Source organism: Saimiri boliviensis, chromosome 16 (assembly GCF_048565385.1).
Source record: "Saimiri boliviensis isolate mSaiBol1 chromosome 16, mSaiBol1.pri, whole genome shotgun sequence".
NCBI lineage: Eukaryota > Metazoa > Chordata > Mammalia > Primates > Cebidae > Saimiri > Saimiri boliviensis.
Window position 1 is genome coordinate 67,830,608 of NC_133464.1, and position 24,971 is coordinate 67,855,578.

A 24,971-nucleotide genomic window follows, 5' to 3' on the forward strand; every position below is an offset into this window, starting at 1 on the left:
AAAGTATGCCCGATTAGCAAGCAATGTCTGCCCATACTGGTGAAAGGAAGGCCTCTGTGCCATATTTGCTATCCTCTGCAGGCTTTGGAGTATAATGTCGAAATGTTCCCATACAGGGCCAATGTTAAGATGTGTTGATACGCAGACTGTATACACATCAGGTATGCCTGGGAATAGCAAGCAAATCTAAGCTTGAAAATAGTCAGTGCCAGTCAGGGTGTTCTGATAGAAAGCAATGGAGATGCAGCTGCAGAGCCTAATGTTACCAAGGCAGCCTCTAGTTTGTGGGATAGTGGTCAGAGGAAGGTTAAGCAGGGTGCCAAGACAAGGGCTCAGGAAACAGGACAAAAGCCCAGCTATTGGACTGGGAGATAAGGTGAGGGCTTGGTTTTAAAAGAGGTAATGATCTAAGAACTATAATAAAAGTTCAGGGATGAGCAGGAAAGTCTGACTTGATGCTGAACTGAGGAGTTACTAGCATAAAGCTATGTAAATTCCTCTATCATAGCCTAGACCCAAATGAGGCAGGAGGTAAGAGATAGTGTCAGATATTTTGGCTGGAATATTACAGACACAGGAAACCTGGCAGTTCTTTATGTGCTGCCTCATGCTCTCCAGCCTCTCCACTATTAGAGATTACACTTAAGACTGTAGGAACCACCACCAAAGATTTAGAGCTGTGAAAAACCTAAATTTTTTAGAAGTAGTATGTTCTTAGTATGTTTATTTGAAACATTGTATCACATGGTGGTTAGTTTATAGTGGTATAGTTAAACCATGGATACCATGGATTAAAAATCATATCCTTGGCTCCCTTGGGAACATAAGTTCTAGCTATAACTGTATTTGTGTGGGTGGGAAATCATGTTTCATGCTTCAAGCACATGATGCTCACAAACTGTTTATTTGAAGAGTAACAGTCTTTCAGTAGACTGTTGTTTTGACAACATACACATAGAATAAATAAGCAGATATATTTAATAGAAGGAAGAACCAAGCTAGATAATCTTAAATTCATTCAGAAATTTATGTTAGGAAGTAAAGAAAATCTCTTTAATTCTTCTCCACTGATTTGAATTTATGATTGCCAAACTAGAACAGCCAAGTATTGTTTTATCTACTTAAGAAAATTTGATAAGCCAGTGAAACAATAAACAAGATTTATGACATATACTAAGTCTACTTAACAAAGCAAATTATTTTAAATATTATTTTGCAAAATGTTGTACATAAATGAGTACTGCTAATTACAAGTATTACTTTTTAAAGGAGATTACACAAACATATAATTCACACATACTTTAAGTTTATATTATTCTAATATTTTGTTTGATTTAGATTTACAGATCCAGACTGATCTTCCTTAATTGGCTGTAATTAGTGATGGATGTGTGTGTGTGTGTGTGTGTGTGTGTGTGTGTGTGTGTGTTTAAGAATCACAGAAAGATTTGACTTTATCCATTTCCCCTTCCTCCCTCCCCATCCCCCAGGTTTTTACCCAGTCTTGCTAGGTCAGCATTAGAAAAAAATCTGGCAGATGCTACAATAGAAATAAATACTGATGATAATTTGGAGCCAGAACTAAAGGATTACAAATGTAAGTATTTGATTTGGCTCTTTTTTTTTAAGTTAAATAATAATTAGCAAACATTTGATACTATTTATTTTAATTCCGGTTAAAAATGTTTTTGATTTTCATCTATTTTATGTATTAGCTTGAAGAAATGAATCTGATTTTTTTAAGTTTGAAAAACACAAGTTAAATTTTAGAATATTTACTTCATTAAAGTACATGCTACATACAATTCCCCTCACCTTTAAGACTCACAATTGATACTAATTGATACTGTGAGAATTCCTGCTATAAATCAACTTGTCCAATTTTGACAAATTTACTTTTTCCAAATGTATTTCACCAGTGAATCTAGAATGCTGTTTTCTTTGCAATTTACACTTTGAGGGTCAGCAATATTCTATAAGATATGTAGGAGAAACTTTTCTAGGTTGATAAAAACTAAAATAATAATTAGAATATGCACAGCCTGTTATTCCTTCCAACTCCACCTGTATTGTCTTTTGTGGTACTTTTCTTCTGGATACCCATCAGTATAATTCTGAGTTTTGGGGAGATTTAGTTCTTCATTTAAAAGCTTCCTAGTCTCCAATTAGAACGCAATGGAAGATTTTCAATTTTTTTTTAATGTAAATACCTATTTTACCAAAACAGCCAATGTGTGACCGCTCTTTAAAAGGGACTATTGTGGCTTTCTTTGTAGCATATGCTTTTAATCATTGGGGCTGCACTGAGACAAGTATTTGGTATTAAGGAAATTAGACAACTTTTTTAGAGTCAAATTATAAACCCAGCATTCTGAGGGATCTGAATACAGATACGCAGAGTTAACTAAAAGATACAGAATAATATTATAGTCTCATAATATTATTTCAGTGAGTCTATTAAATACCCAAAGAAAGACTCATTCAGACTGCAGATTTGGTCTTGGTTACTGGCTAGTGTTAGTAGTGCCCATTTAAGCCTCATATAGGAGATAAGGAACCTAAGTGAAGAGACTTATTTATCTGGTTCCACTCCTCTGTATGGCCATCTCTCTGGTGAAGAATTCATTTAATCAACTCTCCATGATCAGAGCTCATGCTCACACAACATTCTGATGAGGAACTGGCTTTCCCTGCAGGTTCCCTCCCATTAATATGCTGGTTATGGCAACCAGTATCTCATAGTTCATGTGAAAGTTACAGTTGTGATATAACATTTTGCAATCCTGATTTTTCATCAGAATGTATAGAGAGAAACCAGAATATATATATTTAATATTCTCCTGAAAGTTAGATTTGCCCTCAGTTGTGATGGCAAAATCAGGTTTACAGCTACTAGGCTGAGAACCTTGGCAGATTCACCAAAATAATGCCATTCTGTGGGTTTCTTAGAAGATAGCTAGCCAACTTTCTCCCACAGAAGTGCAAGCATGACCATTCTCTTAGTGCATTTCCCTTTTTGAGCTTGGCATTTTAACAATAAACATTGGTTGAGTGAATAAACTTGTCCTAAAGCTGTAAATCTACCGAATGGTTGTATTCCATAAACTAAACCACAGATAGCATCAGATGCTGTTTGAATCTGAAATTAGGTATGTCATCTCAGCATGCAAGTAGATAGTAGATTCATTGCCACATCCCTGCTCTTTCTTTCCCTTTACAGTTTTATATTGGATCTATTTCAGATCCCTAATAGTAGTGAATAAATAGTAAACTCTCAGTGTTGCAGTTCATGGTTTTCCTTCCCCATAGAAGTTGGGAATAAAAGGAAAATGGCAAGGATCTAATATTGAAGGGCAAAGTTACTATTAAGATCTACTGTGCTTGTCAAATGTGTAGCACTCTGCAGTGATTACACTGGGTGACAATTTAATTATATTTAGCTCAAACTTGTTCACAGTACTCCATAGAAGAAAACCTTGCTTTTCTCCATTTCTTTCAAAAGGCTTAGTTGCATTCTAGTGGAGAAACAAACTGTAATTTTCTTATTTGAAGTAGAAAAAAAAAAAAAAGATGGGTGAATTGTTTAAGGCATTGTATATTTGCTTGCTAAAGTATTTCCATAGGCGGGAATGTTATTTGGAGTCAAAATATTAAATATACCCCATATGGTAGAAAGAATGTCAGACTAGACTATTCAATTCTGTTTTAAGCTCTACTCATTAGCTGGGTGATTTTGAGCAATTTATGTAGTGTATGTACTTCATATTCTCATTATTCTTTCCTCTTTGAATTACATGAAATTGTATGAGAAAAAAATGAGGTGAAGTTTCAGCTTGGGATCTGGCATATAGAAGGTCCTTAATAAATGATAGTTTATATCATTGTAATCATTAGTATTACTGTAATAACTACTATTAATGCTGTTAATATTATTATTGAACTTGGAACATGTCAGTGAACATGTCGTGTATGTTTGGTTACTGTAGGGAATAATATGAGATATGTTCCCTGACTTCAAGAGCTTTATTATTTAGTTTTCTGGCTTCAAGGAACTCATAATCTATTCTAGGTCAACCTGTTTAAAGCAAATAGGGAATAATATAATAATTATTATTATAAAATAATTGCATAAGACAGAGGTAACCAATCTGGCTGGGTATGAAAATCACCTGGGTAATTATTTGAAAATATAGGCTTCTTGGACCAACCTTGAAAATAGTAATTTTAAAATATTTCTTTATTTTTTTAATGTTTAAATTTTTATTTATTTATTTATTGAGAGGCAGGATTGCACTCTGTTACCCAGGCTGGAGTACAGTGGTGCAATCATGGCTCACTGTAGCCCCAACCTCCTGGGCTCAAGTAATCCTCCTGCCTCAGCTTCTTGAGTAGCTGGGACTATAGGCATGTGCCATCAGGCCTGGCTAATTAAAAAAATTTTTTTTGTAGGGACAGGGTTTCTCTATGTTGCCCAGGCTGGTCTTGAACTCCTAGGCTCAAGTGATCCTTCTACCTTGGCCTCCCAAAGTGCTGGATGACAGTCATGTGCCACTTCACGTGGCTGAAAATAGTAACTTAAGAGTTCTGTGATAGGTTAATTCATCTGTATTTTTGACTAGAGTTATAGGAGATTATCTTAAGGGGTTTTTGAATTGGTACACACTAAAATATAATATTCAAGATGCTTTGGAGCTTTTGAATTTAAGTGTATTTAACTTATATATGTGTTATAGTCTCTGACCAAACAAGCTTATGAAAGTGGCTTGACTGTATTCTGTTTTTTTAACTTTCTCGCATATATATACATATATATATATATATATATATATATATATATATACATACATACATATATACACACACACATATATATATTTCTCACACATATATATATTTCTCACATATATATATATATACACACACACACACACACACACACACACACACATATATAGTTTGCTGTCTACATTGTTTTAAAGAAAATGTGTTACCTTTTGGAGCATTTTGTATCTAGAGCGATGGTATTTTATTACCACCCTCAAGCTTATTTGTTTAGATGTTAAATTAATATCCACAGATATTACTGAAGCTGTATTTCATTCTATGTTGTATGGCTTGGCATCTCTGAGGACAGTGCTATGAATAATTATCTGTCCTGTGTGAAATGTTTAGGTGAAGTAACATCTGGATCTCTGAGGATTGGTGCTGTTAGTGCACCGATCTATAATGCACATGAGAAAATGAAAGTGCCTGATGTTCTGTTCTATGACAACATTCAGGTAAGAATGTGTTCTTGGATAAATCACTTAAATTGTGGTAGTAAACTCCAATTCAAGTGAAATTGACATATAATTATTTTTGTGATTTCCTAAATTTAATTTAGATGATGCAAAATGAAGTACTGAACATCTTTTATTAAGACATAAAACAGAAAATAAAGACAGAAAACAAAATTTTTTCCAAAGCTACTTAAAAATTAGAGGAATTGTTGCTATGATTAGGGTAATAAATTATAGATATATACATATAATTATATATGTAATTTGATATACAAGTTTTAAATTAAAGCAAACATTTTAAAATATAAAACAAAACAGAGCTATCATCTTCTCTTTTACTTGCTTGTTAAAACATTTCAGTAGTCCAGAGGGATATGTCCTGTGCATCCTTTTTATCATATTCTTCCTTTTCCTGTAAATTCCTAGTTTTTTTCTTTTCTTTCCTCTTCCTTTCTTTTTAAAGGGGGGAAAGTAGAGAATTCCCGCCTTGTAAACTAGCCAATAATGATGGACCTTCCATTAAGACATATAAATTTGTATCTAGAAAGCTTTATTGTGGATGTTTACTTTAATAAGAATATTTTTAGAGAAAATTACCTATAATATAAAATTTTTTTTCTCTTCTAACTTTTCTGTCAAGTGGCTATGTATATTTCTTTTATAGCAAAACACATACTTAAAATTTTCATAATATATTTTAAATTATATTAACTGTATAGGCATCTAGACATATTATTCTTAATAAAAATCTTGATTAAAATTTCTGAAATCTGTCAAAACTATAATTCTTTTCTATGGCATAGAAAAGAGCATAACCCTGATTTGATTTTCATTCATTCTATAGCCAATTAAGGTTTTATTTTTCTTCTGTAACATTAATGCTCTTGCACAATCAGTAGACAAATGAACAGAAAATAAAGTTACTTATAAGATACAAAAGTAGGAAAAAATCTTGCCTATCAAAGACAAAAACATGATTATGAGGAAAACATACTATTTCCAATCAATGCTAGTATTACACTCTATTCACATAGCGGAGAGGAACAAAGAGACAAAGAAGCAGGAAACTGTTGTAAGTGACACTTTGAAAAACTCCATGGTGGCAAAGATCAAAAAGGCTTCACAAGATATAAGAATGTAGGAAATTCAGTAGCAGCAAAGACCATTTTGCCCTTGAACACAATGTCTGTTGCCATGGTGTTTGTGACATGGACATTTAGGATGCAGGGCTGCCATGAACTTAACACAGTGGCCCTGAGGGACTTTTCATAAGCTGTCTCCAAAACGTACCTTCTCTTCTTAAAGCATTATGAATTAACCATTAATAAATTTTTTTTACCTGCAGCAGTTCCACAACAGTAGCTTGATTAAATTTGCTCCCATTGTGTATATTATTACTTCCTTTTATGCTATACGTCATCTTTGAAGCAGTAGTCAGTGCCTCTTGCAGATTTAGGTGCTCCTGTATCATCTTATTATGCTGTGTTGTCCCCTTACCACTTTGTGTTGAAATGGACTTTTAAAATGTGTTTTTTCATAACACTAAGGCACAGCTCTATGTTTTCTTTATTTAGTATTTCCAGCAAATAGCAAAGTGCCTGGCGCATAGTAACTGCCAAGTAAATATGTGCTGAATGGATTAATAAAAGAATGAATAAGAGTTTGAATGTTCATCATAAAGAGTATTACTTCAGGCCAGGCGTGGTGGTTCACGCCTATAATCCTAGCACTTTGGAAGGCCAAGGTAGATGGATCATAAGGTCAAGAGATCGAGACCATAGTGGCCAACATGGTGAAACCCTGTCTGTACTAAAAATACAAAAATTAGCTGGGCATGTTGGTGTGCACCTGTGGTCCTAGCTACTTGGGAGGCTGAGGCAGGAGAATCACTTCAACGCTGGAGGTGGAGGTTGCAGTGAGCCGTGAAGGCACCACTGCACTCCAGCCTGGAGGCCTGGAGACAGAGTGAGGGTCCATCTCAAAAAAAAAAAGTTTTACTTCATTAAATCTTTCATTAAGGAATATTACACTTGCAGCAGTAAGGAGGAGGAGTTGGAGGAAAGAGAAATTAATAGCCTCTTAATAAGCCTAAGGAGTTTTAGATGAGTAAGAATTTAACAATACCCAGACCATATGAGTCTGGTCTTGTCCTAAGGTGTTGGGATTCAGAGATTAAAGTACATACACAAATATATGCAGCTCTAGGGCTCAAGTTGTTCAAAATCTGCAAATAAATACATATAGTTTCTACACAGTGTAATGGAAGTATGTGCAGGTTACTTATGGTAGCCTTGATGGGATTGATTGGCCCAGATTGGAATGATTATAGAAAATTGGTCAACCAGACCCAACTAGGAGAGTCTCTCACGCAGAGAGACTAGCATTAGCAGAGACTTACTTATATGAGAGAGTAGCTCATTTAGGGAGCTACACTGGTAAGAAGCTGAGGTTGCAAGTGGAAGAGTGTCAAGAGAAGAGGCTGGTGAATTAGGAAAGAGGGAGATCTCAGTTTTGCTAGTTAAGGAATTTGGATTCTATTTAGAAAATGAGGAAGTTATTGAAAGATTATAAGCACATTTATACTTTGACTAACTTTGCTTTTACTCTTAAGTATTGTTTAGAAGTTAGAACCAAGGCAAAGAGAAACTAGTTAAGTGGTTATTGCAGTAGTCCAGGTGAAATTTATGAAGGATCTGAACTAAAGAGGGGACCATGGCGACAGAGTGGAGAGGACACGTTGCAGGGCTATTTAAGAGATCAAGTCAGTAGAACTTTGTGTTAGATGAAAGGCGGAGATTCTTTCTCAGGGAGCACAATGGTGGAAAAGTAAACAAGAGTAAGCAGAACGTTATTCTAAATCATATCTATGATTGGAAAGACAGTATAGAAGGAGAGTGATAGGAGATGAGGCTGAGACTAGATCAAAAATGTAAGGAATGACTTTTGCTCCTAAAGCGTTAGAAGTCATTTAAGGAATTTTGAAAAAGAAGGTGACAAGATTTTGAACAAAGAAGTCTCAGTACTGTAAGAACACATTGGCTCAAGGGGAGACTGGCAAATCTAGGCCGGAGATAATAAAAGCCTCAATCAAAACTGTAGGGATGGAAAAGAAAGTATAGATACAGTTGATTTTTGGTGGCTTAACAACTCAGATGCTGTTTAGTTGGATCTTGATAAGAGAGGAGTAAGGTGGGCAGGGTGCTGATAATAGGAGTTTGGTCAGCTGGTAGGAAAGGATGCCATTAAATGGAGAAAAAGATACAGGATAAAGAATGAAGTTCAGGAGAAAGTACTAAGTTGAGTTTTAGATGTGTTGAATTTAGGTGACTGGGGAATAATAAGATGGTTTGATCACTTCGAAATACAGGGCTGTCGTTAAGAAGGGAAGTTTTGCTGTTGAAGATTAGTGTAGAGCTGGTGATTGAAGCCATGAGATGGATGAGAGGATTTAAGGAGAGCAGGGTAAGAGGTAGATCTTTGAACACTGATATGTGGGTATCCAACTCTGCACACAGCCCTCCCTCAACCCTCAGGTGGGTGCAAGTAGTCACAACCTGCCCAATACCATGACTGCAAAGGGAAGCATGTAAGAAGGTAGAAAGAGAACAAATGAAGGAACTGTGGGGAAAGTCAGTATTTAAGGAATTGCTACAAGATCCAGCTCAGAAAACTACAGGGAGAGATTGTTAGAGAGATAGGAAGGAATCAGGGGAGATGGAAAACTGGGAAGGAAACTTCTAGGAAATTGTCTGCAGTGCTAAGTGGGTCAAAAGACTGAGAGAATTATGTTGGCAGTGACTTTAGCCTTAGCTAAGGTTTGTTGATTTGAATAATTTAGTTAGATGAATGAGGGCATGAAGTAGGAGGACATGAGAATTGTAAAGAAGAACACAAATACAGTTTGGATTATTTTTCAATACTTATATTACTTTTTTTCTTTGCTTGGCTATTTAGGTACTTACACCAACTTTTCAATGTAGATTAGCCCATTTATTATTGAAAGAACTTAGTGTTTTCTGGAATTGGCACTGACTTTTCCTCTTAGTGAAAAGGAAGAGGTCTCCATACTATATTGCCACCAGAACTCAGCTTAAAATGATGTTCTAGGACTCTGTTTTATAGGATAACCATTTATCTTTGTTTGCTAAACAGAGTCTCTGCTTATACTTATTGTCCCAGCATAATTATTAATAGTGTCTCTTTTTATTCTTAAAGAATATGCCTTATATCCATTTAAAAGTGTTAAAGAATAGAGAGTTAATGGATATACTCACCTCACTTCAAGCCTTGTTAAAACTCTAGCTCCATGGTGTATCTGAAATAATTTTTGAAAATAAAAATCACCAAAATAAACATCAGGGAATACTCATTTGTTCCAGAAGGAAATTAAACATTTTCTCAGGTTTTCTTCTAAGAAGGAAACTCTGAAAGAAAATACTGTTAAATTTGACAAGTAAGAAAAATTTGTGTGTGTATATATATAGTTTATATGTAAATATAAAATATATTTATATTTTTATATCTATATACTATATATAATTTATATATATAATATAATATATATGAGGCACCATAAAAGAAATTTTAAAAAGAAAAGCAAGTAACATACTAGAAAAATATCTGCAGCATGTATTAGATGCAAAAGATTAATTTGCCTTTTTACAAATAGGGAACTTCAATAACTTTAGTACTTATAAATCTGCTGTTGATTTGATACAGAAAACCAAGAGAAAGAGAAAGTAATAGGAATATTAATTGTGCTAGAGTGTAGATCTCTTCCCAACCCCAAAGAACCCTCATGACCTACTTACAGGTGTCTTATTTTTCAGGATACAAAAGAGCAATGTAATTTCCTCTGTGGCTATTGTGAGCAACCTTAATCTTGTCCTTTTATTATATTGTATCATAATTCAAATTAAAAAGTATGGAAGGTAAATGTATATTTTTAATTCTGAAGCTATCCATAGCTTTAAAAATAATGGTTAAGAACAAGTCAATATGTTCCCTGGAAATGTCCAGTTATTTTAGGAAGTCTTTGTATATTTACATTAGTGTCAATTTAAATATTATATGAAATTATAAGCCAACTCTACATAGTATAATAGGTAAAAAATATCTAAGTTGAATTATAAAAATTTCAAAATATTAGTCAGTTGCTTAGTCTTGCTCAGGTGGACTATTTCAGGTTTCAGTATCAGTGACCTAATGGTTATATACTTTACTTATAACCACAGAATTAATTTTGTGTTAAATCACATCACTTGATTATTATTTATTATAATAGATATTTATATTCTATAAAGATATCTCACCTTGATTGTACAAAACACAGTTAACCTCTAGTTCTTTTTTCTCTAGCACATGCTAGTGATGGAAGATATGCTGAAAGACTTTCTCCTTGGAGAACACTTATTGTTGGTTGGCAACCAGGTGAGTTATGGCTAAAATCTAGGTACTAATGAAAAGATGATAGTAACAATTTAAAAGCAGTAAGTTTCTTCTTGTTGGGATCAGTTTGTTTTCCCCTATTAAATGACTGGTTTAATTAAATGATGGAAGTCTGCTACCCTCTAAACTTCAAAATCACCTCATCACCCTCCATTCTATCTCTCACCGAGTTCTGTTCATTCTGTTTATAAGTATCTACTCTTGTCCACATCTGTCACTCTAGCCCCAGTGATCTTCGCCTGTCACCTGGATTACAGCAATAGTTTTTCCTATGATAGCTCCATCCCCACTTTATTCCCATTCTTATGTACTGTCCATTCTGTAGTATCTGTAGTCAGATTGATACTTGTAAAACTAAAATCTAATTGAGTCTCTCTTTTTGCTGAAATTGGTTCCCCATTGCTGTTAGGTAGAGTCTGAGTCTTCAGTATGGTATACAGTCCTACAGGATTCACCCTCTGCTCAGCCCTCTAGTCCTAAGCCATGGCCCCTTCTTTCTGTCATTGTGTTGGCTTGAGGCACTCTGCAGTTTCTTATCTGTTCAGTTATTTATCTCTGCTCTGGTACCCGGTACACGTTACTCCTTTTGCAGGGAGAACTTCCTGTCTTCTTCCCGTATATCTTCCCTTTAACTCATGGAAGGGAGGCCTTCCCTTGTCCCTGGCTGAATAGGTTTTTCCTGCTTCTACTCCCTTTTATCATACTAGTCATACCATATGACTGTCTTTGCAACTTGTCTATATGTCCCTTGAGAGCAGATATCATGTTTTTCTTATTCATCTCTGTCCTCAGCTCCTAGCATGGAACCTGTTACATAGTAGACACTCGATGTATGTTTATGGAGAAACAGATGGAAATTTTAGGTTTACGGGACCTGGTAATTTTCCTCAATTGAATTTTCAGGCTCACAATGAATAGCACTTTTGGTTTTTTAAATTGGTCTTAAATTAAGGGTAACAAGGTTTCTAAAGTTTGGTTTCTGTTTTTTTCTTTTTTGTACTTTTTAAAATAATATATACTCTTTATATATTTAGTTCCTCAAACATTTTAAATTACTGATTTAAAATAAAAAATAAAAAAATCACCAGTTAAGTGGTTTATTGATTTGAGTGCATAGGCTTGGAAGTTAGATGACTAGAGGCTCAACAGCAACTCTTCCACATATGTTTGTATGACTTTGGGCAAATTGCTTACCTTACTAAGTCTCAGTTTCCTGATGTCTAACCTGGGAATAAAAATAGCATGGTCTCTTTGGGCTAATGTAATGTAAGGATGTCATGAGATAATGTATGGGCAGTACTTCACACAGTACACAGTTCTGTCAGCTAAATACCTGTGTATCACTGTATAATTTAAAAGTAATATTCACTTTTGAATATTACTTTTTGAAATGAAAAATGTTTCATTTTTAAAAATAAGAATTAAAAATAGAACAATAAATTATTTATGATCCTTTAATTCCAACTGTTTGAAAAATCCTACCTACTTTTCTTCACTGAAAAATAAAAGATTAGCCTATATACCAGAGTGGGAAGATGAAGGTGAGTTAACAATCAATATTTGGTTCTTGATATTGAAACCCAGGAAGTCACAATTCTCATCTCACTTTGAAAAACAAAGTGGACATTCAAGTCTTATATAGCCCAAAGTACTTTGTAAACTTTGTAGATGGGTTTCACAAACTTTTTGTAAGTTAAACTTTGGTGCACTCAGTGTGTCCTTTTCAGAACTTCTGCCATTGTCTGAATGGCCTGAGACATAGAGGCTGTTCGTATCCCAGCAGCAGCAGACCAGCATGGAGAGGAGAATAGACCAAGACTATACAGAACAGGGGCTTGAGGAATAATTTTTCTAAGGTGCAGGCTTTCAAAAGGAAGGTCCCTAGAGTTAAAGGTATGGTATCCAAATAGTTTTGAAGTATCTCCCATGGTATTGCTATCCTAAGGGTTTGGTGTGTTGGGTGCAGTTGGTTTCTTGGCAACGGTAGCACTTACAATTGAGCAGGTAACAGATTAGAGTTTCAGGAGGGGCTTCTAGGTTAAAAGGCTGAAGTTAATGCCTAGCCCATAACCAGAGAGACAGAAAGCATTGTCTAACCTGTGGAGGACTGGGGAGAGCTATGCAGAGTGAGATGTGAAATAGAACAGAGGTTTGCTTCTGCTGTATGATGAGTGAAACAGCAACTGTTAAAGTTTTTTGGAATTGTCCTAGAATGCTATGCACACCTTGGCATAAAATCTAATATGCTATCTCTCATCTGTTTCCAGTCCTAAAGAAAGGAACAAGGCATTAGAGCAAAGGGCTAGGCAGTGGGATGGAGGGAAGAGCAGCTACAACACCATAGGTAGATGGTTGTGTTTTGGGGTTCAGGGGTTCAGGGGAGCTCTCAGCTCCCCTGAAAGGACATTTCTCCAGGTTCTTGGTCTATCACTCTCTCAAGAATGGGAGAGGAGACCATAGCGCAGTGTGCTCATAAATACCAGACTCAAAAAGTGTTTGCAAAAAAGTGATTTATTTAGGTAGAGTAAGAGAAAAGGTAGAGAAAGAAAGCTTCCGAGAGAGAGAGAGAGAGAGAGAGAGAGAAACGAACCCCAGAGGGGAAATCTAGGAGAGAGAAAGACAGCTTCCACGAAGGGAGTGTTCATGGAAGGGGGTCCAAACATGGAGCCCCAAGGGGGTGTGGAAGAAGAGGACTTTTAACCTGAGAGGAAACCCCACCTTCTGCAAGACCCCTGGCCAATGAAAGGAGTTCCTTAGAACTTCCGCTGGAGTGATTGACTTTTGACCCTTTCCTATGCGCGAGAAAATTAAAACAGAGACTGTTAAATCTCCTGATGGAGAGAGATGGAAGAGGGGCGTGTCACTGGGAAGTTCTTGCACTTAAAACTATTCCCCTTGTGGGCCTGGAAAGAGAACACATTCCCTCAGTTGGACTCCAGCATCTGGTAAGGATGGGCAAGTGCACCAATTTTCAATCCTGTCTAGGACTGGTTCAGGGTTCAGCTAGATAGAGCCTGCAAGTTGAAGATCCTCAGGAAGAGCAAGGCAGGAGCCATGGGGTGGCACAGACTTTTACTTATCTATCGCAAACACCATCTGTGGTCAGCAGGTTAGTGTCTTGCCTTCTTGTACCCCTCTCCTGCCACTCTCCACTTGGGAGAAAAGAAATTACAAAGAGAGATTATATTTAGTATGAGTTGCTATGTTTAGCTGGCCCTTATCATAACAAAAGAGTTTTCTGTTCTTTCATTATAAACCTCAAAGACCATCAGTGTTATATCATAGTACCAATGTTGAAGGAACATTTATATTTTGTAAGTAAATTCTGCTACTTGTGTTCATTATATTAGTTAGTGAAAAAGTCTAGCTCTTTTAGACTGTCATTTGATGTCCTCCATGGTCTAATCCTGCTCTGCTTTCAGCCTTGTGTCTGATTTCTCCCCATAAACTCTTGTCCTCAGATAAATTAAATACTCTTGTTTCCCAAACATACCTTCTTATCAGTGCTATATTTCAACCTCTGATCTTTGCCAGCACACCCTCCTCTTTCCTTTGTCTTTGCCTATTCACATTTTCTTAACCTCAGAGTGGAAATGTGCCATCATGGAAAAGAAGTAAGCTGGGAACTCAAAGATGTACCTTCTTTTTCAGATTTTTTAACTCTCTGTGATAGTTCAGTACATTGTTATTGAGTAAATTGATATCTGTGATATCAACTGGTATGTGATGCTGAGTAAATAGTTATTTCTTCTAATTAGGGCCTTTTCCTTTTTCTTATCTATAAAATTATAGGGTTGGAATGGATATTTTCTAGGTTCTCTCTGGCTGTAATATTCTACAATATACTTCTTTAATAAAGCCCTTGTCAACACTATGGCTTGAAGGCATGACTTCACTCTCTGAACTGGGATAGGAGGTTACTTACAAATTTCTTTTGGGCTCCAGATAGATTTATACATTTACCCACCATCTCTATGAAAGAGAGGGAAAGAGTCATTATTTTTGTGTCCTCCCTGATGTCTTACATACAGTAGACATTCAACAAATACTTGCTGAATTAATTACTAGATTTTAGAGGACTATCTGAAATAAATTCCTGGCTGGACGTGGTACTCAACCCAGCACTTTGGGAGGCCAAGGTGAGCGTATCACTTGAGGGCAGGAGTTCAAGACCAGTCTGGCCAACATGGCAAAATCCTGTCTCTCCTAAAAGAAAAAGAAAAGGGTGGAGTGGCACGTGCTTGTAGTCCCAGGTACTCAGGAGGCTGAGACAGGAGAATCATGAACCTGGGAAGTGGAGGCCACTGTGAGCCAAGATCACGCCACTACACTCCAGCCTGGAAGACAGAGCAAGACTCCATTTAAAAAATATATATATATATATACAATAAATTAAATATATAAATAAATTCCTAATGAGTAGCTAAAATTATTTAGAAGTAATATGAATTTAAAATTTAGGCTTAGTTGGATTGTTTTCAGGGGGTTATAAGACAAATTGAAATTTCTTTTTCTCTGAGCTTGCAACTGTTTAAGCGAGGGAGACAAATGAATTAGATAAAATCTACCTCTCAAGAGAGTAAATAGTTAAGTAGCCCATTCAACTGGATATAGTTCCATGATGACAGGATCAGAGACTGACAATGTTATCACTAATACAGAATAATGAAATGCTAATTATTTTTAAATTTCTAATAACAAAGTGCTGATTAGTATTTAGTTAATTAAATCATATATAACTTTGCTCGTGCTTGCATTTACAAGGTTGGGGTGGAAATTGGATCAAGGTGGCTGGTTAAAATCTAAATAGAACTTTTTGAATCCTTTAGTCAACTTCAATTACTTTCTAATGTGTTTTCATAAGGCAACATCTATGCTAAGATCGAGCAAGATTCTATGGTTAGACTCTTGGCTGCTTCCACTTGGTAGGTATGAGGGAGTACAGAGCCACCTGTAGTATTCCTTGGCAAATGCAGTACCACACAGAGCTGTGCTTTGCTAAGGATTGGTGCGGAGTTTACGTGCTTTCTTTCTCTGTGCTGTCCTGAGGTGCTGATCATCTAGGAGAGTTATTTATTTGGGAATGTGTATTTTTGCAGTAATAGCAACTCAGGTCCTTCTTCAGTAGCTTTAAAAATCCTGCTGGGCCTGGTGGCTCACACCTGTAATCCCAGCACTTTGGGAGGCCGAGGTGGGCAATCACCTAAGGTCGGCAGCTCCCTATGAAAATGCCAATTTTAATCACATGATTTATTTTGAAAGTAAATGAATGACTTGTAGCAATTGATCGGGCTCCTTTCTTTCTCCTTCTAAAACATTGTCTATAGATATATCCAGTCTACAGAGCCTTCTCTTTACAAACTAGAAACTGGCTGACCTCTATGAAAGAAATGTTTCATCACTTGATATTGTACCTAGAGATGTTTTAGACAACTGCTCTGTTACCAGTGGCAACTTTTACAATGAGGAAATTAAAGAGAATGGGTGCTGATTTAGAGGTATCTCAAGGTTTATCATCTTTATTAAACTCGATCTTACCTTTTTCTTGCAGATATTATCTTTTCTAAGAATCTATGGTATTAGAAAACATTTTATATCTGTCGAGAAGCTAAAAACAGTCCCACAAGCACCACTTGTCATAGCAAAATAAAGTAGCTTTCCCCTTATTTATAATAAAATTGATTTTTAAAAATTCTTTCTATTTTCTGCGTGAGATTTTATGACACAGCACAGTCTCTCTAGTAAGTGCAGCAGAATTGCTGCCTTTCTGCCAAGTGAGATAGGGCACCCTGAAATTATATATGTTTGAGGGTCACTTAGAATATAATGCTGCATATTATAAAACCACTTTAATATGCTATAACATGCATTATTTTCTACTTATTATAATTATAACATCATATGTATGTTTTATATTAGTAGGAGTTTCATGCTGTGCTTTGCTTTTTTTTTTTTTTGAGACAGAGTTTCGCTCTTGTTACCCAGGCTGGAGTGCAATGGCACGATCTCGGCTCACTGCAACCTCCACCTCCTGGGTTCAGGCAATTCTGCTGCCTCAGCCTTCTGAGCAGCTGGGATTACAGGCACGCGCAACCATGCCCAGCTTTTTTTTTGTATTTTTAGTAGAGACAGGGTTTCACCAGGATGGTCTCGATCTCTTGACCTCGTGATCCACCCGCCTCGGCCTCCCAAAGTGCTGGGATTACAGGCTTGAGCCACTGCGCCTGGCCGATTTTTTTTTTTTAAGTCATAGTATCACTTCGTATTTAATAAAAAGAGAGATGGCTATGTATTTTCTAGCCAATGATGCTTTTTCTATGCCAGCTGTAGCTCAAGAATATGTTTCCCGCCTTCCTCGCCTTCCCATACCTGCTTTTCTTTTGATGTGTAGTGTCATATTCAATTCGATATACAAAATATTGATTGTGAAAATCTGGGGCTATAGAATCAGCCATATAAATGCCATATTTCTTTTTGTTTAAAAAAGTCCTTGTTGGGTGCAGTGGCTCATGCCTGTAATCCTAGCATTTTGGGAGGCTAAGGTGGGTGAATTGCTTGAGTCTAGGAGTTTGAGACTGGTGCGAGCAATATGGGAAAACCCCATCTCTACAAAAAATACAAAAATTCGCCAGGCGCAGTGGCATGCACCTGTAGTCCCAGCTACTTGGGATGCTTCGGCAGAAGGATTGCTTGAGCTTGGGAGGCAGAGGTTGCAATGAGCTGAGATGACGTGATCACACTCCAGCCTGGGTGACAGAGCAAGACCCTGTCTGAAAAAATTAAAATTAAAAAAAAAAAAAGTCCCTAAGACTGAATCTGTTTTTGTGTAAGAATATGTATGTTTTGAGAGATAGTTGCTTTTTATCAGATATTTGAAGCCAAAACATATTTTAGGAATATGGTGTTCTGAAATGTTCAAGTACCCTTACATAAGAATTATTTTTTAGGCTGGATTTGGGGCTCACACCTGTAATCCCAGCACTTTGGGAGGCCCAGGTGGGCAGATCACCGGAGGTCGGGCGTTTGAGAACAGCCTGGCCAACATGATGAAACCCTGTATCTACTAAAAATACAAAAATTAGCCAGATGTGGTGGTACAAGCCTGTAATCCCCGTTACTTGGGAAGCTGAGGTGGGAGAAACATTTGAACCTGCCAGAGGTTGCTTTATCTATTCTCCAACACTTTTTTGTATGTCATCTTTTAATATATTATTCTTTTGCATTTTGTTTTTCTTATAGATATTTCACCATTTACCTCTAATATGACACACTTTTATTATTACACCTGACAAATTAACAATCCCTTCATACAACCTGATGCTCTGTTTTCAGTTTTCCCCAGTTAACTTGAAAGTATTATGTTTGACTGAGTATAATGGCTCACACCTGCAATTTCAGCACTTTGGGAGGCCGAGGTAGGCAGATGCCTTGATCTCAGAAGTTCCAGACCAGCCTGGGCAATATAGTAAAATCCTGTCTCTACAGAAAATACAAAAATTAATTATCTGGGCATGGTGGCGTGCACCTGTAGTCCCAACCACTTGGGAGGCTGAAGTAGGAGGATCACCTGACCCCAGGAGGTGCAGGTTGCAGTGAGCCAAGATTAGGCCACTACATTACAACCTGGGCAATAGAACAAGATTCTGTCTCAAAAAAAAAAAGATACTGTTTTATAACTGATTTGTTCTAATCAGCATCAAAACAAAGCGTGGCCATTGGATTTAGTTGATGTGCCTACTAAGTCTCTTTGAAAGAGGAAAGATGTATTCTCCTGTCATTTTTTTTTCCTGAGAGGTATAGACCCATTTTTATGTATATAAGCATTTTATTCAGAATTATACTAATATTAATGAAATTTCATTGAGAAAATATTATAAAAGTAAATTTTACTAGGCCAATTTAATTTCATGATTAATTTATACAATGAAATTATGCCATATCTATTTTTTCCAGGTAAGAAATGATTCATTCTTCTGAGTTTTCATAGCATTTGATTTTTAAACTCTTTTATACACTCTGAAAATTAATAAACATATTTAATGCCTACTAAGCAAGACTCTATGAACATTTTAACTATATAATTCTTTTTATCTCATTCTGTCTATTAATTTCAAACCTACTGTGATCAGAGATTCTATTTTTCTCCTGGTAGAGGTTTAGTAAATGTTGAATTATTTGATATTGAGATACTGTGAGTATTTTATTGCTAAAATTAAAGAATGTGTGAATTTTGCTCATTAATAATTTGAACTAAGCCCTGGCAGATTGCTACTGTGCACTATCAGAAATATACCATGTTGCTATGACAGCATAATTGTTTAATATCTGTAGAGGCACTGAACAGTTTGTCCAGAAATTTTCTTGCCTGTGTCCCCAGCTGGAAGTGGCAGCAGGGAATTTGATAACATAGTATCTAATAACTCTAGTAGCCTGGGGATCCCGAGGCTATGAAATACTTGGTTTCATCAAATGCAGTGACACTCATTTTTATTTTAAATTATTTTTTGTTCCTTCTCAAACCCCTTAGTTCATGAAGTTGCCTGAATTACAGTGTGGAAATTCTTTGGCATTCTGCCACATTCTTTCTGCCAATTTAGTTTGTCTCTCCATTGTTTCTTAGTGAATATTTTTTCTTGCATTTATTTTGAGTCTGAATTTGTTTGTGATTCCCTTGATCTCCCCCCACCCCCTGCCTCTGTAGTGTTTGTCATGGCTGCTTTGGTTATACCTGATGACTGACCACACTACCCAAAAGTATATCTTTGCCATTTATAGCAACACAGTATTTCAAAGGGAAAATACAGGGGTGTAGATTTTATTATTTTCATGTGAAAAGGAGGTTATGACTTTGTTAGGGAGCTTTATAAGGATTATGTTTTAGAGCCATGCAAACTAGTAATGTAATTGAAATGTATGTTTTCTCATCTGACTTCTGACTACTGGAACCCATTTGTATGACTATTTAGGATTATTTATTATTCAGTTTTAATAATTTTTTCTGATTACTAAAGTAATGTATATGTATTGAGAGAATTTTGTAAATAAGAAATTTCCAATGATCATTAGCAATGATCTCTCACTTTGTTATAAGACGAAAGAATATCATTGTAAAATAGTGTTTGGAGATTAGGTTGTCTCAGCCCTCTCTGTTCAGATGAGCAGTCTAGGCTCAGGTGGTATTAAAAATTCCCACTTGACAGGGATAGCAAAGATTACAGTCAAGTCTTCAAAATCCTTAAAAAATAGTGTATTTTAAGGCATTTAAGCAAAGAATTAGAAGGTTCAACATTTGATAGGATTTTTGTAAAGCAGTTAAAATTTATTTCTCTGGATTTGCTATGATATTAGTTTATTTTGTTTCTTTTTACTATAATTGGTATTTGTTAATGACATTCATGTGATAACTTTTCTTTTCTTTTCTTTTCTTTTTTTTTTTTTTATTTCTGACAGAGTTTCTTTCTTGTTGCCCAGGCTGGAGTGCAATGGCTCAATCTCAGCTCATTGCAACCTCCACCTCCTGGGTTCAAGTGATTCTCCCGCCTCAGCCTCTGAGTAGCTGGGATTACAGGCATATACCACCATGCCTGGCTAATTTTTTATTTTTAGTAGGTACCAGCTTTCTCCATGTTGGTCAGGCTGGTCTTGAACTCCTGACCCCGAGTGATCTGCCTGCCTCAGCCTCCCAAAGTGCTGGGATTGCAGACATGAGCCACAGTGCCCGGCCTATGTGGTCACTTTTCTAACAAGGAAATAAGCACCCTATGCAAAGAACATTTCTAACTATTATACAAGCTGAACTAACTTTATGAAAATTATTTAAAAATCGGAGGGAACTAAGGCCCACAGTAGACAGGTTTCAGTGAACATGTAAGAAAGCTGAACATAGGCAGGGGTCCATTTTTTAAAATTGTTGAAGACAAGATCAGGATTTGCTTCCTCACTGTTCTCCCTTCTGAACCTTAGAAAACATGCAGGGAACTGACTGATCTTTGACTCCGTGGCATTAAGAGACCTGAATAGGGGATGATTTTGGCCTCAAGGAGCAAGCATATCTACCTGCCAAGGACCTGTCACATTGCTAGAGTACGTTAGTGAAAGAGAGTGGTTTAGGAACCCAAAGGAGGAAATCATTCTGGTGCTGAGAGTTAAAAGAGAGAAAACAATGGGACAGATAGGCAAAGCTTCAGAAGAGTTGGAACATTTCATAAGAAGCCTAAATGGGGGAATGGAAGATGACAGACAGATGCGAAAAGATGAGCTATTGTAGTCAAAAGAAATCACATAAGCAAAGATATGGAAGTGGAAAGGTAATTGTTCAGGAGACAGTGGCTGAAGGAACTTGTTTGAGTGAGACTCACAGAGGGCTGATGAGCATGCTTGCAAGTTTAGCTGCTGTTGCAGGGATCCTTCAAGTGCTGTCACAAATCCTTCAGCATTGAAGTCCCAACATTTAGTCCAGATCCCATTCCTAGACTAATTTTCTCTTTGTCTCTTCGTTCCTTTTTAGCCCCTTTCTCCTACTCCATTTCTTTCTCTCTCTCCTCCTTTGACAGAACATGGATAGAATTTCCTACGTTCTGTATTTTTGTCTTGTCCAGAAAGAAAAGCACCAAAGCCCCTTTTCTGTAAGGAATTTTACTGCTAATCTCTCTGAGGAAACAAGGTAACAAATAGTAAAGCTGAGGAAGTTATGAGTCCCAGAATCCATCAGAGTTTTTTTTTTCTTTTTTTAATTTTAGAGGTTTTTCTATTTCTTTTTTATTATTATTATACTTTAAGTTCTGGGACACATGTGCAGATCTTGCAAGATTGTTACATAGGTGTACACATGCCAGGGTGGTTTGCTGCCTCCATCCCCCAATCACCTACGTTAGGTATTTCTCCCAGTGTTATCCCTCCCCAATCTCCCTACCCCTCGCTATCCCTTCCCTAGCCCGACACCCACCAATGACCCCAGTGTGTGATGTTCCCCTCCCTGTGTCCGTGTGTTCTCATTGTCCAACACCCACCTATGATTAAGAACGTGCAGTGTTTGGTTTTCTGTTCTTATGTCTGTTTGCTGAGAATGATGGTTTCCAGATTCATCCCTGTCCCTGCAAAGGACATGATCTCATCCTTTTTTATGGCTGCCTAGTATTCCATGGTATATATGTGCCACATTTGCTTTATCCAGTCTGTCACTGATGGGCATTTGGGTTGGTTCCAAGTCTTTGCTGTGGTAAACTGCCTAATTGAACATACATGTGCATGTGTCTTTATAATAAAATGATTTATAATCCTTTGGATATATACCCAATAGTAAGATTGCTGGGTCAAATGGTTTTTCTATTTCTAGATCCTCGAGGAATCACCACACTGTCTTACACAATGGTAGAACTAATTTACACTCCCACCAACAGTGTAAAAGTGTTCCTATTTCTCCACATCCTCTATAGCATCTGTTGTCCTCAGATTTTTTAATGATCGCCTTTCTAACTGGCATAAGATAGTATCTCAATATGGTTTTGATTTGCATTTCGCTAATGACCAGTGATGATGAGCATTTTTTTCATATGTTCATTGGCCGCATACATGTCTTCTTTTGAAAAGTGTCTGTACCAGCCATTGCAAAAGCATACCAAATTTTAAAGACCATTGACACAATGAAGAAACTGTGTCAACTAATGGGCAAACAACTAGCTAGTATCAAAATGGCAGGATCAAATTCACACTTAACAATATTAACCTTAAATATAAACAGCCTAAATGGCCCAACCAAAAGACACAGACTGGCAAATTGGATAAAAAGTCAAGACCTATTGGTATGCTGTATTCAGAATACCCATCTCACGTGCAAAGACACACATAGACTCAAAATAAAGGGATGGAGGAAGATTTACCAAACAAATGGAGAGCAAAAAAAAGCAGGGGTTGCAATCCTAGTCTCTGACAAAATGGACTTTAACAAAGATCAAAAGAGACAAAGAAGGGCATTACATAATTGTAAAAGATCAATGCAACAAGAAGAGCTAACTATCCTAAACGTTTATGCACCCAATACAGGAGCCCTCAGATACATAAAGCAAGTTCTTGCCCTACAAAGATACTTAGACTCCCACACAATAATAGCGAGAGACTTTAACACTCCACTGTCAATATTAGACAGATCAATGAGACAGAAAATTAACAAGGATATCCAGGACTTGAACACAGATCTGGATCAAGCAGACCTAATAGATATCAACAGAACTGTCCACCTCAAATCCTCAGAATATACATTCTTCTCAGCACCACATTACATTTACTCTAAAATTGAACACATAATTGGAAGTAAATCATTCCTCAGCAAATGTAAAACAACGGAAATCATAACAACCAGTCTCTCAGACCACAGTGCAATCAAATTAGAACTCAGAATTAAGAAACTCACTCAAAACCGCACAACTACATGGAAACAGAGTTCTTAAAGTCATAGTCCCTGAGCTTTTCTCTTTCAGAAACTGGAAGCATGTTTATTTCCTCTCCTTGATTTGATTCCTGTCTGTGGGGCTTCACATAGTTCCTACTTCTAACCCTCTAGTGAAAGAGCTACCTAACTCCTGCTTCTGCGAAAATCCTTCTGTCTAGTACATTGCCATGAAGAGCACAGTTCAGCAGAACAGTAATGATAAATGTTAGCATCATTCTCATGAGATAATTTGTATTTTTTTTAGGATCTCTCATTCCATAGGTTTCTTCTCCCATTTCAAATTTTCACTTACTAAATATTATTCTCAATAAGGGTTAATAATATAAAAATTTATTTCACATTGATTTTTACTAAAGGATACAAATTGCATATATATTAATAGAATTTTTACTAGTAAGTAAAGATAAATATGTATAGGAACAAAATGAAAATGTTAGCAGATTTTTAAAGCAGCTGCACATTGGATGATTATTGTTTTTTAAGTTTCCCAGTGAAAAAAATGAGCATGTGTAACTTTATAATGGAAAAATAAGACACTATTTATGTATTTATTCAATTAAAATAATCCTGAGGATTTTCTATTCTAGGCAAAAACTATGATTAGAAGGAACAAGTCATTATAACTGTTTCATTTTGCTCAAGATATTTACAGAAATTCTTTCCTAGATGATGCCTTCAGCATTTCCTCAAAGGAATTATCAGAGCTTCTTAAAATGAAGTAGGAAGCAACTTGATGAGATCTCTGTTTTAGAAAAATAGCAAATTAGGGATCATCTTCTTGTAAATCTGGAGGTGGCAAACCAAACCAAATTAGGCCTTTATCAGGAGTCTGGGGAGGGGATGATCTACCCTTGTGCTGAGACAGTGAATTGGAGAGGAAGGAACAGATATGGGAAGCAGACACTTCAAAGTAAACATATCCAAAATTAAACTGCCTTTTATAACTAGACTTCCCTCCCCGACCCAGCTAATTCAGTTCTCCTCCCCTGTTTCTTCCATGACCTGCAACTCTATTGCCCAATACAGAAAACCTTTGATTTCATCCTTTATCTCCTCATCCTTACCTCCAGGCCCTCAGTAAGTCCTGTGGGTTCCTTTTCGTAAATATCTCTTAAATCTGTTCATTTATCTCTATCCTGTAATTTACCATCATCTCCTCCTTTCAAAAGAGTTTCAAACTGCTTTCCTTTGCTTTCTCTTCTGGTGTCTACCAGACTCCACCATACCATTCCATGAGAGCAATTTTCTAAAACTGAAAATCTGATCCTATTATTCCTTTACTACAGTGGCTTCTTGGTGCTTTGAGGAAACAGTTCTAACTCTTTTAAGTGGCTTCCAGGGCTTTGCCAGACTTAAACCCTACCTACCTTTGTAGCCTGGTTTCGTACCACTCCCTTCCTTGCTTTTCTCTGGCTTCTGACTTCTTGCAGACCTGTCCGGCTCTCCAGATAACTGCTCCAGGCTTGACACATACTGTACTCTCTACCTGTAACACTCCCCTTTCTCCTCTTTCCCTGTACCTCTTTAATTCCTTGATATCTCAATTTAAATATAACTGTGCAGTCGGCCTTCCTGAGCCCTTAGGTTAACTTGTTAAGGATTCTGGATTATAATATGACACTGTATCTATATATGTCTTGTCTGTGTTCCCTACTAGACTGTAAGCTGTGAATAGGGCGAGAGGCTGTAGCTGTTGTCTTTACCATTATATCCAGCTCAGCTAGGACAGTGCTATAATACTAGGTGCTCAAATAATTGATGAGTTAAGCAAGGAAGTGAGAGAAGGAGAAAAGAAG

The 24,971-nt window shown here is 36.6% G+C and overlaps 1 protein-coding gene across 4 annotated transcripts in view; it reads left to right on the forward strand.

Annotated features, from left to right (window-relative positions):
- The window catches only part of VWA8 (von Willebrand factor A domain containing 8), a 372,198-nt gene that overhangs the window by 166,948 nt on the left and 180,279 nt on the right, over positions 1–24,971 (forward strand). For all 4 annotated transcript variants that reach the window (XM_003934387.4, XM_074387788.1, XM_074387787.1 and 1 more), the window contains 3 exons: positions 1,491–1,597; positions 5,173–5,279; positions 10,638–10,709. In XM_003934387.4, the coding sequence (XP_003934436.2) occupies positions 1,491–1,597; positions 5,173–5,279; positions 10,638–10,709 (286 nt within the window). The remainder of the gene's footprint in view (positions 1–1,490; positions 1,598–5,172; positions 5,280–10,637; positions 10,710–24,971) is intronic.